Here is a 13,413-nt window from a genome sequence, read left to right as displayed (position 1 = left end):
GATATGCAAAGCTCTTTGAGAACTGTTGTGTTGTCACAGTCCATGTTCTAGTAGAATCCCACCCCAGGACGCAGGTTTGGCTTCAGTCAGATGCCCTATTCCAAGGGCATCTGACTGTCCTGATGTCAACTTATTTCCTACAGGGGGACAAGGAAGCTGAGCTAGGATTGCCCTTCTCCCCCCTGTGTGATCGCACATCCACACTGGTGGCCCAGTCACAGATTGGTAAGTTGCACACCAGCAGCTTGTATTCTCTTCTGCCCCCACCCCTGCCCCCGCCATGGGTCTACTAACTCATGCTCCTCTCTGCCACAACACATGCTTTACTGAATGGTCCTCCCTGTCCACTACATATGTTCTCTCTATGGTGCACCATGTTGCCTGGAGGAGCGGGGGAATCCACTTGTCTTTGGCTAATGTCCCTTCTCTTCTGCAGGTTTCATTGACTTCATCGTGGAGCCCACCTTTCAAGTACTGACAGATGTGGCAGAGAAGATGATCATTCCACTGGTGGAGGAAGGCTCCAAGAACAAAACCTCTGGGCAGCAGAGCAGGTTTGCACACCGGGAGGGAACGGGGAGGAGGGAAGTATTGGCATGGATATGCACCCTGGTCAGATCCCAGTGAAAGAGATCAGACTCCTTACCGTCATCTCCACTGTTGTTGCAGGTTCCTGATGTATTCATTTTTAATTAAATCATAAAGTGAGCAGCATACAGAATGACAATCAAGCTGGGTAAACGGCATCCTTTAGGGGTTACAAAATAATTAGTCCAGAATTAAGGTCTTCCCTAAACATGTGGTCTTCACTTTTAACAGTCATTACAAAATATTAGAAGAGAGGAGGCACAGATGAGGGAGGGAGTTCCAAAGTCTGGGTACCACAGCCCGAAGGGCCTGTTCTGCATACACATCAGGCATACCTCACATGGAGGCAGAATACAGAGCAGGACCTCATCGGCAGATCTGAAAGGATGAGCAGGATCATTCCAGAACCTCCCATCACTCTCTCCCAATATTCCATCTCACTCTAGTGTGATCAAGAAACAGGATAGCGCTCTGTAGATGGGAGCTGGCTTGGTTGGGAGACAATGGTTGGGACCCCAGGGGCAGGGAGCTGGCTCAGTCCCCACTCTAGTGATGTCTTTGAGTGCACCCCTTTGCTTTTTAATGGCGGCCAGCATTCACTCCCATGCACTGGGGGGAGGGGGTCACAGTTGTGGTGTGTCCAAAATCTGCCTTCCACCCCTTATTTATTTTATTTTTCATATTTTTATACCGCCTGATATGTACATCTGTAGGTGGTGTACAAAATTTAAAGTAATATTTAAAGTCAACCCAGATTAATATGCACGACACAATAAAAACAATAGTATAAAAGTTATTAAAAAATTATTACAATCATTAAAATTGATTCTAATTAAAAGCTTGCGAGAACAGGAGAGCCTTGAGGGTCTTACTGAAAACAAACAGAGAAGGAGATGCTCTTATTTCAGCAGGGAGCACATTCCAAAGCCCTGGGCAGCCACAGAGAACGCTCGGTCCTGGGTTGCCACCGAATGAGCTAGTGGCAAGCATTACCGGACCTCTCCAGAAGATCGTAACAGGTGGCAGGGTTCATGCCAAAGGAGGCATTCTCTTAAATAGCCTGAACTCAAGCTGTTAAGGGCTTTATAGGTGATAACCAGCACTTTGTATTTCACCCGGAAACATATCGGCAGCCAGTACAGTTTTTTCAAAACCGGTGTTATGTGGTCCCTTCATGTTGTCCCAGAGACCAATCGGACTGCTGCATTCTGTACCAATTGTAGTTTCTGGACTATGTACAAAGGCAGCTCCACGTAGAGTGCATTACAGTAGTCAAGCCTGGAGGTTACCAGCATATGTACCACTGTTTTAAAGTAATTTACCTCTAGAAAATGACGTAGAAGCTGATAAAAAGCGCTCCTGGCCACTGCCTCAACCTGAGAAACCAGGGAGAGCTTTGGGTCCAAGAGCACTCCCAAGCTATGTACCTGATCTTTCAGGGGAAGTGTAACCCTATCCAGAACAGGCAAGTCTAAACCATCTCTTGGGTCCCAACAAGCCCCGCCCCCCAATCAGTACCTCCATCTTATTTGGATTCAACCTCAGTTCGTTATCCCTCACCAGCCCATTACCGGCATATCTTCCCTAAATGCCTCCAGGCAGGCATTTAGGGAAGATATGCCATTTCCTGATGCAGTCGACATGGAGAAGTAGATCTGGGTGTCACCAGCATATTGATAACACCCTGCACCAAACCTCCTGATGACCTCTCCCAGCGGTTTCATGTAGATGTTAAAGAGCATTGGAGACAGTATGGAGCCTTGTGGAACTCCACACTTTAGTCCTTGCTTTGCAGAACAGTAGCTTCCAAGTGACACCATCTGGAATCTACCAGAGAGCCAAGAGTGGAACCACTGTGAAACAGTGCCACCCAATCCCACCTCCCTCAGGCGGTCAGTTGGCTATCGACAGAGGGAGTATGACTCTGTTGATCCTTTTGGGTCTCTCTGTGGCTTTCAATACCATTGACCATGGTATCCTTCTGGAATGCCTAATGGTCAGAAGATCAGAAGCCCCTTACCCCCACCAATCAAGCAGCTTGGTCCAGGTGCAGGATATCAAATACAATTAGAGTGATCTGAGCCCCAGATAGCAAACAGGCTGAAAAAGCGAGGAAAAGCCTCAGCTAGTCCCTTTCCCCCACCCAGAAGGAGAGTGGGGAGTAGAAGACAGATAAAAACTCCTTACCCCACAGCATGTCTTCCAGTGAACCTTCTGAGCTTCCTCTGGCTGCTGCCCACCCTAATAAGGGCCAGAAGTCTTATGGAGACTGGGCCAACCCTGGCTGGCAGAGATCCCCTCAGGCGTGCTGGATCTCCTTACAGTGTTTAAGCCTTTTGCTCCACAGGTAACCTACCTGTAATAGTGGTGGGCATTTTGCTACCTCTGGCGATAAAAACCAGGTCCCAACATTCCATCACACTCTCATGTGACCAAGAAACACAACTCAGGATGGGGAGAGTGCAGATAGGAGCAGGCTTGCTCCTCAGCTACCTTGAAGGTGTCCGTGGAGCAGGGAGGCAGGTTTAGTAATGGTGTCCCTGAATGCACCCTGCCTACCACACAGGCATGGTTGTCATTCACTCCTATGGGCAAAAATAGAACATAGGTTCTGGTGACCCTGTTGCAGTAAAAGGGAAAAAAGACCCTGTTGCAGTAAAAAGGGAAGGGTGCCACCCCAACCTGATACTGATAAACGTGGCCCTCGCTTGATGGGGATCATGCCAGCAGAGGCAGCCTGTCTCTGGATGAAGAGCAGACAGTGATAAGCTGCACCTTCCTGGGGCAATACAGGAGGCCTTATGAGCATATGGAATTGCCTTCTACGGAGTCAAACCACTGGTGCTTCTAGCCCAGTACCAGCCACGCTGACTAGCAGCAGCTCTCTCGGGGCTGTTTTCTGGCTCTGGTACCCAAGACCTTTCAACTAGAGGTGCCATTCCGTGAGCCTGGATCCTTCTGCGTGCAAAGCAAATGCTCTCCCACTCAGTTACGGCCCCTTCCTGGCCTCCACATAAACACCGCCCACGTCTCGTTGTGATGGGCATTTTGGTAGTTGTTAGTTGAAAAGAGAATTGGGGAGATCAGCCTTAAAATCTGCTTGCAGTGAGGGAAGTTGGCAGGTCTGTTTGCCAGGCCTTTGCCTTGTGGAAGAAAGGGAGGCTGACGTGGGTTGCTGCTCCCTCTGGTGCCTTCATCTCCTTCCTTCTCTGGGAGTTCGAGGCTCTGCGGAATAGTACCCTGATGCATGTTGCCGGCTTGTCGGGGAAGGCAGGGAGGACCAAAGGGATTCTGTGTCAGCCTGTGAGATCAAATGGAAGCTTTCAAGGTGCCAGCGCTGACAGCACTTTCGTGTCCCCAAACTCCCAGGAGGCGAGCGTCAAGAAGCACAGCCAGCAGCAAAGTCGGGCTTCGTGTAAAACGGCCCCCTTTGTAGCTGGAAATGGCCTTGGTGTGGCTCCGTGAGGAGGCTGTTCTCTATGCACCGCCTGCAATCCTGGCCTTGCTTGGGGATCCCCAGGGGAGGAAGTGTTCGCCAAGCACTCTGAAGAGCAGCCTTCGTTCCCAGGCAGAAGAATGCGCTTTTCCTGCCTCCCTATCCGCTCCCAAGGCCGGGCAAGCCCATTGGATAAGATGAGATGCTTGTTTATCTCTTATTAACTTATTATCTATTATTATAAAATAGTATTTTGCCTCCCAGTCAGGAAATGGGCTTTCATGAAAATGTAAAGCAGACAGTGGGAAGTAGTAATTAAATGAGAGGATGATTGGCTACATAGAGAAGGCTGTGCAGGGCCTCCTCCATCAAATGTAGTCAGTGGAAAGTGAAAGAGAGGCCCAACAAGGGGTGGATCTCTGGTTTCAAGCCTTCAGTAGGTCTGCAACAGATGTTCCCAGTTGTTGTTGACTACAGCTCCCAGCATCTGCAGCTGCAATGGCCTTTGGCTGGGGATTATGGGAGTTGTAGTCAACAATATCTGGGAATCCCTGTTAGAGGGAACACTGGTCTGCAATCTAGGACCTGAAGGATGCCCGGCAGGGCTTCAGTGTAAGCACCACCACAACCTCTCATCAAAGAGGGAAATACCAGCCAAGGAAGCTCTCTCACATCAATAGGTCATCTTCTGGATCAGCTTTGCTTGGTATGAGCCAACTGCAAGGTCTTCTCCTACTGTCTACCTTTGTTTCCCTTCTGCCTTTTCCTCAACTTTACAGAATCCGGGTCTCTCACTGGTTCCAGTATTTATAGTTCTAAATGAACCGTGCTTCACAGTCAGCAAAATAATTTTGTTGATTCCTATCTCACTGTTCCTCTTTAGTCTGCAGACAGATCGCTTTTGAATGATTTCTCAAAATGAACGCTTGCATGTAGAAAACTAGCAAATCAGGGAAAAGGTTGTAGCAAAGTACTTTCCCTGATGTGCTCATTTTCCCCATGTAGAGATTAGGTTTTTTCCCCCTTTTAAAAACACATGGGAGAGAATTCAGAAAAACAAAATCCCCTGCAATCTGCAGTAGGGCATTCTGTGAAGGATTCTGCTGTGTAATTTTGCTTTGCATGTAGATGAAGCCTTAATAGTCCAATTTATTAATAAATAAACTGTCCATCTCTTGGTTGTATGGTAAGTTCATCATGACTTGGCCAAAGTGTGTCAATCTCACATGGCAACTATTTCTACTTCCAGCCCCACAAGCAGAGACAGTAAGCTGGGCGGTATGGAAACTTCACCAAGTAATATTTCTGTTGGGAAAGCTCAGTGAATGTGTTTTGCTCCTGCTCAGGGGCTGACTGATCCCTGTATTTGGGGGTAGGACAAATTCCATCCCTTCGGCCAAACTGCCTGGCATCAGCACTATAAAGCCTTCAGACGAGATCCTTCTGTTTGACTGAAAGCTGATCTTTGCACTTCATCCATGCCAAGCATGTGCCCTACTGTAGCAACAACCTTTAAGCCAAGTTAAAGCCTAGGAATATCTCCCTGGCTCAGAACCCTTAAAGCAGGGGTGTCAAACTCAGACAGGTGGCAGGCCAGATTTTATTCAATTACACCTCCAGGGGATCTGCTGCAGACGAGATCCCAAAATGATCATAATGCACAATCATGATGCATTCATGAAGAGGAGGATGCACAAGGCTGGTGGCAGCACCAGGCAAAAGAGATCCCCACTTCTAGACCCCAGAGGCTTGCCCCTCAACCCGAAGGAAAGTAAGGGAGGAGAGAGAGAGAGAGAGAGAAAATGAGGAGGGCAGGAGAATCCAGAGCAAACAAAAATGCAATTCTTCGGGTAGAATTCCCTGCCTGCTGCCTTTTCTCTGCCTGTCTTCAGTCTGTGCACCCCTGCCTGATTGGCTCTTTGCTTCTGCCGGCACGCAGTCTTCCTCTCTTGGCCCTGGCGCGTTCCCTGCCCACGTTGGAGTTCGCCCACTCCTGAGTCCCTCCCTCCTCACCGTTAGGCTGGTTGCTATGGAAACGGGCGGATGTTTCCTGCCAGGCTCCGAGAGAAAGATGAGAAGCCCCAGCCAATTGAACGCCTCTGAGAGAGAGCTGCCTCCAGAAATCGTGGCCATGCTCAGGTTAAGCGAGCGGCCATCAGAATTGCTCTGCATGCCCACACGGTACAGGGAAGCTAGGTCCTTACACAGGCTGGACGATTGACCTCAAAGGGCCCCATCTGGCCCATGGACCTGACGTTTGACACCCCTGCCTTAAAGGACCAAGTGTAAGGTGATACCCGGGATTGGGGGATGTGGGGAAGCCTGAGCGGAGCCTTGTGTGGGGAGGGGGAGAGGATTGGGGAGTGCCAGCAACGGCCCTTTACTGCTCCTGGTGGTCATTCTGCCTCTGTCTCCCACTACCCGCAGTTCCCACTGGCGTCAGCCCTCTGTGGATGAGCATGCTGAGCTGGGAGACATCAACGCTGACATCAACAGCTTCCGTTCCACCTGGACCAAGTACATCCAAGAGAACAAGCAGAAGTGGAAGGAGCGGGCTGCCAGTGGTAGGGCTAGACTGCAGGGCAAAATGGCGGGGGTAGGGTGGGGGTTGACTCGCCTTTGGGAAGTTCTCCTGCCAAAGTCCGTCAGAGGGTTGGACCAGAGCACTGGCATTCCCCACCTGTCATCTAGTGTTCCCTGGAGGGTCCCACAGGGGGCCTCTTCTCTTTCAGAGTAAATGTCTGCAGGAGCTTTTGGTGCCTTTTTAAAACCAATAAATTATTTCCCTACGTCATTGCTCATAAATTATCCAGAAATTCCAAAAGGTCAGGAATTCCCACACGGAAGAATGCAGTCAGTCAGAAGGAAGCGAGCAGTTGATTATATGTTTGTAATGTAAATTCTGTGTTTACTTCAGTAGTGATTTCCTTGGGAACCTCTGCACCTGTCTTTCTGAAAATGAACTTTCCCGGAGGCACCTTTGTATTCTTTGTTCGTTTCATGCAGATTAGCCACACAAAATGTTTTAAAATTAACTTGCTCTTAAAATGAAAACCCCTGCACCCATTTGAATGGAATTCAGAAGGCTTTGTCCCCTCATGATGGGCTTCCATCCCTACAAATTTCATCAGATTCTAAAAATAAATTTAAAAAGCTGCAGTGAACTGCATTTTGCCTAATTAAATCAATAGACAGTGATTCTAAACGGAATTAAAATTCAAAGGAAGTAGCCACCTGAATAAGGCACAGAATCAAGCAAATGGTTGAAACAAACCAATAAAACAAATCAAGCCAGCAGAGCAAACAATGAAATGAAAAATGAAACAAAATTTTAGCACATCCCCATTGAAAATGACCCCCTGTGGTCCCGCCACTAATCACGAAAATGTGTATTTTGATCCCAGCATGTGGAATGCTTCTATGGGTAAGTTTGAATGGGGAAATGGTGGGGGAACTGCAGTTCCCTCTCATTTGTGTGCAAAATCACTCCTTCCCAAAGTTGTTTTTCTTACGAAAAAGAGAAGTACTGTATCAGGGCTTTAATGCATGCATTTGCACATAACCTACCCGAACCCTCCTCTTTGCCGACTTTTCTTCTTGCTTTCTCTATCCATTGTAGTCAGTTTAAAACATCTAAGCTCATTTTTCTTGAAACGTCACCGGGTGTTACCTTTCTCCTTAAATAGGCTCATGTTTTCTATGCCCATGAGCTTCTAGTTCTCAACCCCCATAGAGATTTCCTTCCCTATCTGTCCTTACGCTACTTCATACTCCCCTAATTTCTCACAGACCCACCCGTTACTTTCTCCTTCACACACTTTCTTTGGCGTCTTTATTTACTTTAAATTCATATCTCACCTTCTGACGCTGGCAGGCCCTCAAGGCAGCTTACCAAAAAAGGCAAGCTGCCCCTGAAAAGGCCCTGCTCCTGCTATGCCTCACCTGGTCTTTGAATGGTATTCCCCTCTGTCCATTAAAGCAGAGATGGGCAGATCTGAGATTCCCGGGAGCTGCTTTTGTTTTGCCAGAGCCTCGGGAACTACCAGCACAAAATAGCAACTGGGGGAGGTGGAGCTAGTCACCAAAGGGCAGCTTGTGAAACAATGTACACTGGCAGGATAAGGGACTTGAAGAGCAAAAGCACTGAATTCCTGGAGACTTTTGCTGCAGGATGGGGGGAGCAAGCCAGGCTGCTTTGTGGGAGGAGGAACTGGAGAGAAACGGATGGGAGAGGAATGAAAAGCAACCCTGACCACGGCACAGCAAGGCCCCTCACTCAGCCAGCCAATCAGATTTACTGGATGGATGGGATGGGAGAAGCCAGCCCAAACACCTGGAGAGCGACTCCAGATAAGCCCAGGAGCTAATGGCTGCTCCCAGTCTCTCAAATGCATCCCCTCATTTCCTTTAGACCCTGTTCAAGAACTACTTCTTGACACACCACTGTAGCCTCCCCTCCCCTCCCCATCACTCAGCCATCCTCTTCTCAGAAGACTGTGACCATCTACCCATCACCCTCCGCTTCTGATAGCTGCATTTCCTGCCGTAGGCATCACGAACCAGACTTCCATTGACGAGCTCTCGCCGTGTGAGGAGGAGGCGAGCACGCCTGACAGCCAGCACAATCAGAATGGCAACGTGGAATAGCCCTGCCCGTATGGGAGCAAGGTGAGCGCTCGCCCGCCACTGACTCGCTTCTCAAATGGGAAGAGAGCTGGCCTTGTGGTAGCAAGCATGCCTTGTCCCCTCAAGCTAAGCAGGATCCGCCCTGGTTGCATACAGAAGGGAGACTAGAAGTCTTCCCCTCAGGGGATGGAGCCGCTCTGGGAAGAGCATCTAGGCTCCAAGTTCCCTCCCTGGCAGCATCTCCAAGATAGGGCTGAGAGAGGCTCCTGCCTGCAACCTTGGAGAAGCCACTGCCAGTCTGTGAAGACAATACTGAGCTAGATGGACCAAGGATCTGACTCAGTATAGGGCAGCTTCCGATGTTTCTAATCCAAGCCGAAGACAGGGAGGCAGGACAGACCAAACCAAGTCCCGTCCCTGGACTCAAGCAGCCCCCGCCTTCTTCCTGCCATGCTAGTTTTCTGTGTGGAGGGGATTGGTTTTTGTTATGGAGGGGCATTCAGTCCTGTGAGCCTGCAGTCTGAAGTGGCTCACACCCCCTCAGTAAGAACTAGAACTGCAGCTCTCTTTATAAAGGAGAGAGAGTTCCCAGCAGCCCCCCTGGAAGCTGCCAAACAGCAGGAGGAGCCATCAGTGGAGTGTGTGCTTCACTCGAGGCGGCCATCTTCACCACCAGTCCTACTCCTGTGTCTTTAGCAGCAGCAGCAGCAGCACCACACAGACATTTCCATCCTAGGACAAGCTTCACGTCTAAAGAAAGGAGTGGAGTGGAGATCTTTTGCTCTTTAAAGAGGCTCCTCTCTCCCCCTGCCTATGGCTCATCTCCCTGCAGTCTGTCCCCTGACCTCACTTTTCCCTCAGGAGAGCTCCAGTACAGAAAGAGAGCTCAGCTGGGAGGAACGTGGCCTGTTGGAAGGTGAGCAGCAGGTGGGGAGCGGGGAGTGGATTCATCACTCTCCCCTCTCATGCCTCTTTTTCTCTTCAGACCCCCCCCCCCACCTTCTGCTTTAGCCATGAAGAGTTCTAATTATTGGGACAGAGGTGGATTTGAAGTCATGGGTCTGCCACCATAATGTGCAGTGTAGTCTCAGCATCGTCCCCCCCATTTCCAATAATGGGAGTAGTAACAGTGGCCCGCCTTGCAGGGTGATCGTAGGCACAGTTGAAGGTTGTTTGGCAGCACTTGACAGTAAAGGGAGGGGCATCGTTCAGTGGCAGAGCTCCTGCTTTGTATGCAGAGGGCTCCCGATTCAATCCTGGCATCTCCAGGGATGCCAAGGACCCCTTGTCTGAAACACTAGAGAGTTGCTGCCAGCTAGAGTAGACAGTAGTGAGCTAGATGGATCAATGGTCTGACTCCGTAGAAGGCAGCTTCAGTAGTATTCTTGTTCAAGGAGAAAGCAAAGGGGGAAAGAAAAGGATATGCAAACACGCATAAGTTGCACGATTTGTTCACGTTACAGAACTGGATTCCCTGTGGTGTGGAGGTTAGAGTATTTCCCTCCCCGGCAAACCCTCCTGAGTCTGCCTCTGATCCCGTTTTCCCTTTTAACTGGCAGGTCCCTGACGCAGTTGACTCCAAAGTCTTCGACACCATCGACTCAGCACCATCCGCACAGGGAGGGAGCCTCTCCCAGCTCAAGAAGGGTGTGACATGAATGCGACCATCAATACTACTAGTAATAATATTAATAATGATAGATGCAAACGTTAACGAGTCAGCGACGTCGACATCACACAGCACCCACTGCCTGCCCCATCCCTGAGTTGCAGAGACTGAGAGAGAACCCCCGTGTCACTTCCCGTCACCCAGCGCCAGTGGGGTGAACGGCCTTGGTGGCATCAGGAACCGACCCCCCCGACCCCCACCCCCACTGTGCCAAATGGCCCGGGGAAGGCTTCTCACTGCCAGACCAGCAAAGCAACTGCCGAGCCAATTGCCACAGCTGGTTTTTGAAATATTGGCCGAGATTGCACTTCTTTGGCTGGAGAGCGGGGTGGAGACCGTGGCGAAGGTCGCCCCTGCATGAGCAGCATGGAATCCAGATGGCCTGGGAGGTGGGCCAGACCAAAGACCAAAGGGACCAAGAGTCGCCCCCCTCCCCCCCGACCCTGCCCAGGAGGTTCCACTTGCGCTTCTCTTGGGACAGCTGGCAGAGGTTTCTGGCAGGCCCATCCCCTTGCATGAATAAGTGAATGCTCTGTATGTGTAGGCCTCCCTTCTTGTCAAAACCAGATCAGCCAGCCTCATTGCCATGGCATTAAATGGCTCAGATCTGCTGTGTGCCAAATCTCGCCCCTCCCGAGCAATACTTACACAATGATCAGGTGCTTCAAACAACCCCCACTTGGCGACTGGCCCACTGTTTGTGGGATTCAGCGTTTGTTGTGCAGTGGCGGGGTCCCCCTTTCTCTGGACCTTTGGTCGTTCTGGAGTGGGAATGAGTGAGACGAAACTGCACTTCTTTTCATGGGCTGGATCCTGCCTGCCTTCCTGCAGGGGGTGTGCAAAGTGGATGCCAGGTAGAGCCTTGTTCTTGCCAGTTCTGTAGCTTCTGGCTTTCTGGGATGCAAAAACTCGCAGCTTGGTGATCCTTCTCTCACTGACCTGTGTATTTCTGAATTGAAGTAAGTTCCCTTCACCATGGAACATGGTTTGGATGGTCCTTGGTCAGAGCACCCTTGTGTGTCTGGCATGAGCTCCTGCGTGCAACGAAGATCAGGGTGCGGTGGAGGGGCAGTGCATTGCAGGTTTGGATTTAGGAGTGGGAAGAACGACATTCCAGAAGCAGGAGAAGTTTGCCAGTCAGGAATTGGGGCTATAATGAATTGGGGTTAAGCCATGTTTGAAATGGTAGGGCTCAGCCAAATAATAATGGAACAGCATACCTCTAAGCAAGTGCGGATACTCTTTCCTTTGAATCACAGCCTGCGCCCACATATCTAAAATTTGGAAGTGTGTCTTCCAGGCAGAGAACTGGCTTCTAGATAAGCTTGAGCCTTGGCATGCTTCCATCTCTCTCTCTCTCTCTCTCTCTCTCTCTCTCCAGATTAATCATATATCAGAATAGAGGCGTTTTGACATAACACACTCTTAGTGGTGATCCTCTTTTGGTTGAGCTTGAAACCAAGAGACATCATCAGATGTGTACATGGAAGATCTTGTGCAAGGTCTTGCATGAAGCTGAGGAATATCCACTAGGCCAGGGTTTCTTAACCTTGGGCCCCCCAGATGTTGTTGGACTACAACTCCCAGAATCCCCAGCCACAAAGGCCATGTCTGGGGATTCTGGGAGTTGTAGTCCAACAACATCTGGGGGCCCAAGGTTAAGAAACCCTGCACTAGGCTAAAGCAAATACCCTCTTTCATGCAATATGTGAACTACTCGCTTCTCCCAGTGGTTGGAGAACATTGAACACTTGGCTACCAATCTTCTTATGCTAGTGTGCATGCACAGGCTAAGGCAATATATTGGCCCTGACTGGGGCACTGGGATGAGACCTCAGAATATTCTGCACATTCCCATTTATAAGCATTTGAATGTGGGAACAACATGGATGAACATAGTAGAATTGACAAGCTTGGGAGGAAGCTGTGTGTGTGTGTGTGTGTGTGTGTGTGTGAGAGAGAGAGAGAGAGAGAGAGAGAGAGAGAGAGAGAGAGAGAGAGAGAGAGAGAGAGATTGCAGCCAGAGGTGAACTGGGACTCATGGATGAGGGGATAAGCTAGTTCTGAGCTGCTGGAGGTATTTAAGGAAAAATGGGAAATTCTGAAACTTGTGAAGGAATAGAATGTTTCTCCATTTCTTCAAAGTGAATGTCTGCCCCAGCCTGAAATCTGCTAGGTCATCCCAGGACTGTGTGATTCAGGCCTCAGTTTCCCCCTACCTACTTTTCCGCCCCAGTGTAAAAACCTGGAATGGGGGCATGGCCAAGATTTTGCCCCATGCATCGTCAGCTCTGACGTCTTGTCCAGTGCTTTGAATGCTTCCCTTGAGACTGAGGTGGCTGAACAGGAATTGCCAAGAGATGGAGTTCTCTTAGCTCTGACTCCGTCATTTTTCCATGTGACCAACCTGGACACCCCTTGCTGTTCTCATCTCCAGCCTCCCCGGCCCCTACTCCCGGCCCCACAACTTGTAAATACCCCTTTGTCAACACATTTGGTCCATGGAACTCTGTATGTGTTTGTACCTTGGGCGTAATTTTTCTACCATGCAGTAACTCTTTTTTTTCTCTTCTTGTTTGTTTCTTGAACTCAAATTCTTATTATAACAGCTCCATATTCCAATGCAGAATCCAAACTATGCGCATGTAAAAGAAACTTAATGAATAAAAGGAAAGGAATGAATAGAAACAACAAATAAAGGAGGGACAAAAAGAGACAAATAATGTTGAGTGCTGGTTTGTGTTCATCCGAAATTCCACTAAAAGGCCTTGCAAGAAGAGGTGATGGTAAACAAGGGATAAAATAGAGGAGGAGGAGGAGGAGGAGGAGGAGAGCCAGTCTTGTGACAGGCAGCATGTGGTGCCCCCTTTGCTAAGCAGGCTGCATTTGGATGGGTTTGCATGTGAACGCTGCAAGATATTTCACTTAGGAGATGGGGCCACAGCTCAGTGGGGAAGCCTCTGCTTGTGTGCAGAAGGTCCCATAAGCACCTGCAGCCCTTGCTGCTCTGAGCACACCCTCCTTTGGGGCAGGACATTGGTAAAAGAAAATCCATTATTTGCTCAAAACTAGTTTTCAAACTGGGATTTTAGGA

The 13,413-nt window shown here is 49.4% G+C and overlaps 1 protein-coding gene across 5 annotated transcripts in view; it reads left to right on the top strand.

Moving 5' to 3' along the window:
• Positions 1-13,042, top strand: part of PDE1B (phosphodiesterase 1B) — a 162,125-nt gene extending 149,083 nt beyond the window's left edge. For 4 of the 5 annotated variants that reach the window (XM_053295938.1, XM_053295936.1, XM_053295937.1 and 1 more), the window contains 5 exons: positions 144-225; positions 437-554; positions 6,452-6,588; positions 8,574-8,692; positions 10,210-11,949. In XM_053295938.1, the coding sequence (XP_053151913.1) occupies positions 144-225; positions 437-554; positions 6,452-6,588; positions 8,574-8,671 (435 nt within the window). In that variant the 3' untranslated portion in view covers positions 8,672-8,692; positions 10,210-11,949. Of the gene's footprint in view, positions 1-143; positions 226-436; positions 555-6,451; positions 6,589-8,573; positions 8,693-10,209; positions 11,950-11,976 lie in introns of those variants that run through there. The other variant, XR_008316116.1, reaches the window with a different exon arrangement.
• The last annotated feature ends 371 nt before the right edge of the window (positions 13,043-13,413 follow it).

Source organism: Hemicordylus capensis, chromosome 2 (genome assembly GCF_027244095.1).
Source record: "Hemicordylus capensis ecotype Gifberg chromosome 2, rHemCap1.1.pri, whole genome shotgun sequence".
Lineage (NCBI taxonomy): Eukaryota > Metazoa > Chordata > Lepidosauria > Squamata > Cordylidae > Hemicordylus > Hemicordylus capensis.
Note: the sequence above shows the minus strand (reverse complement) of the source record. Positions and strands in the feature narration are given on the sequence as shown.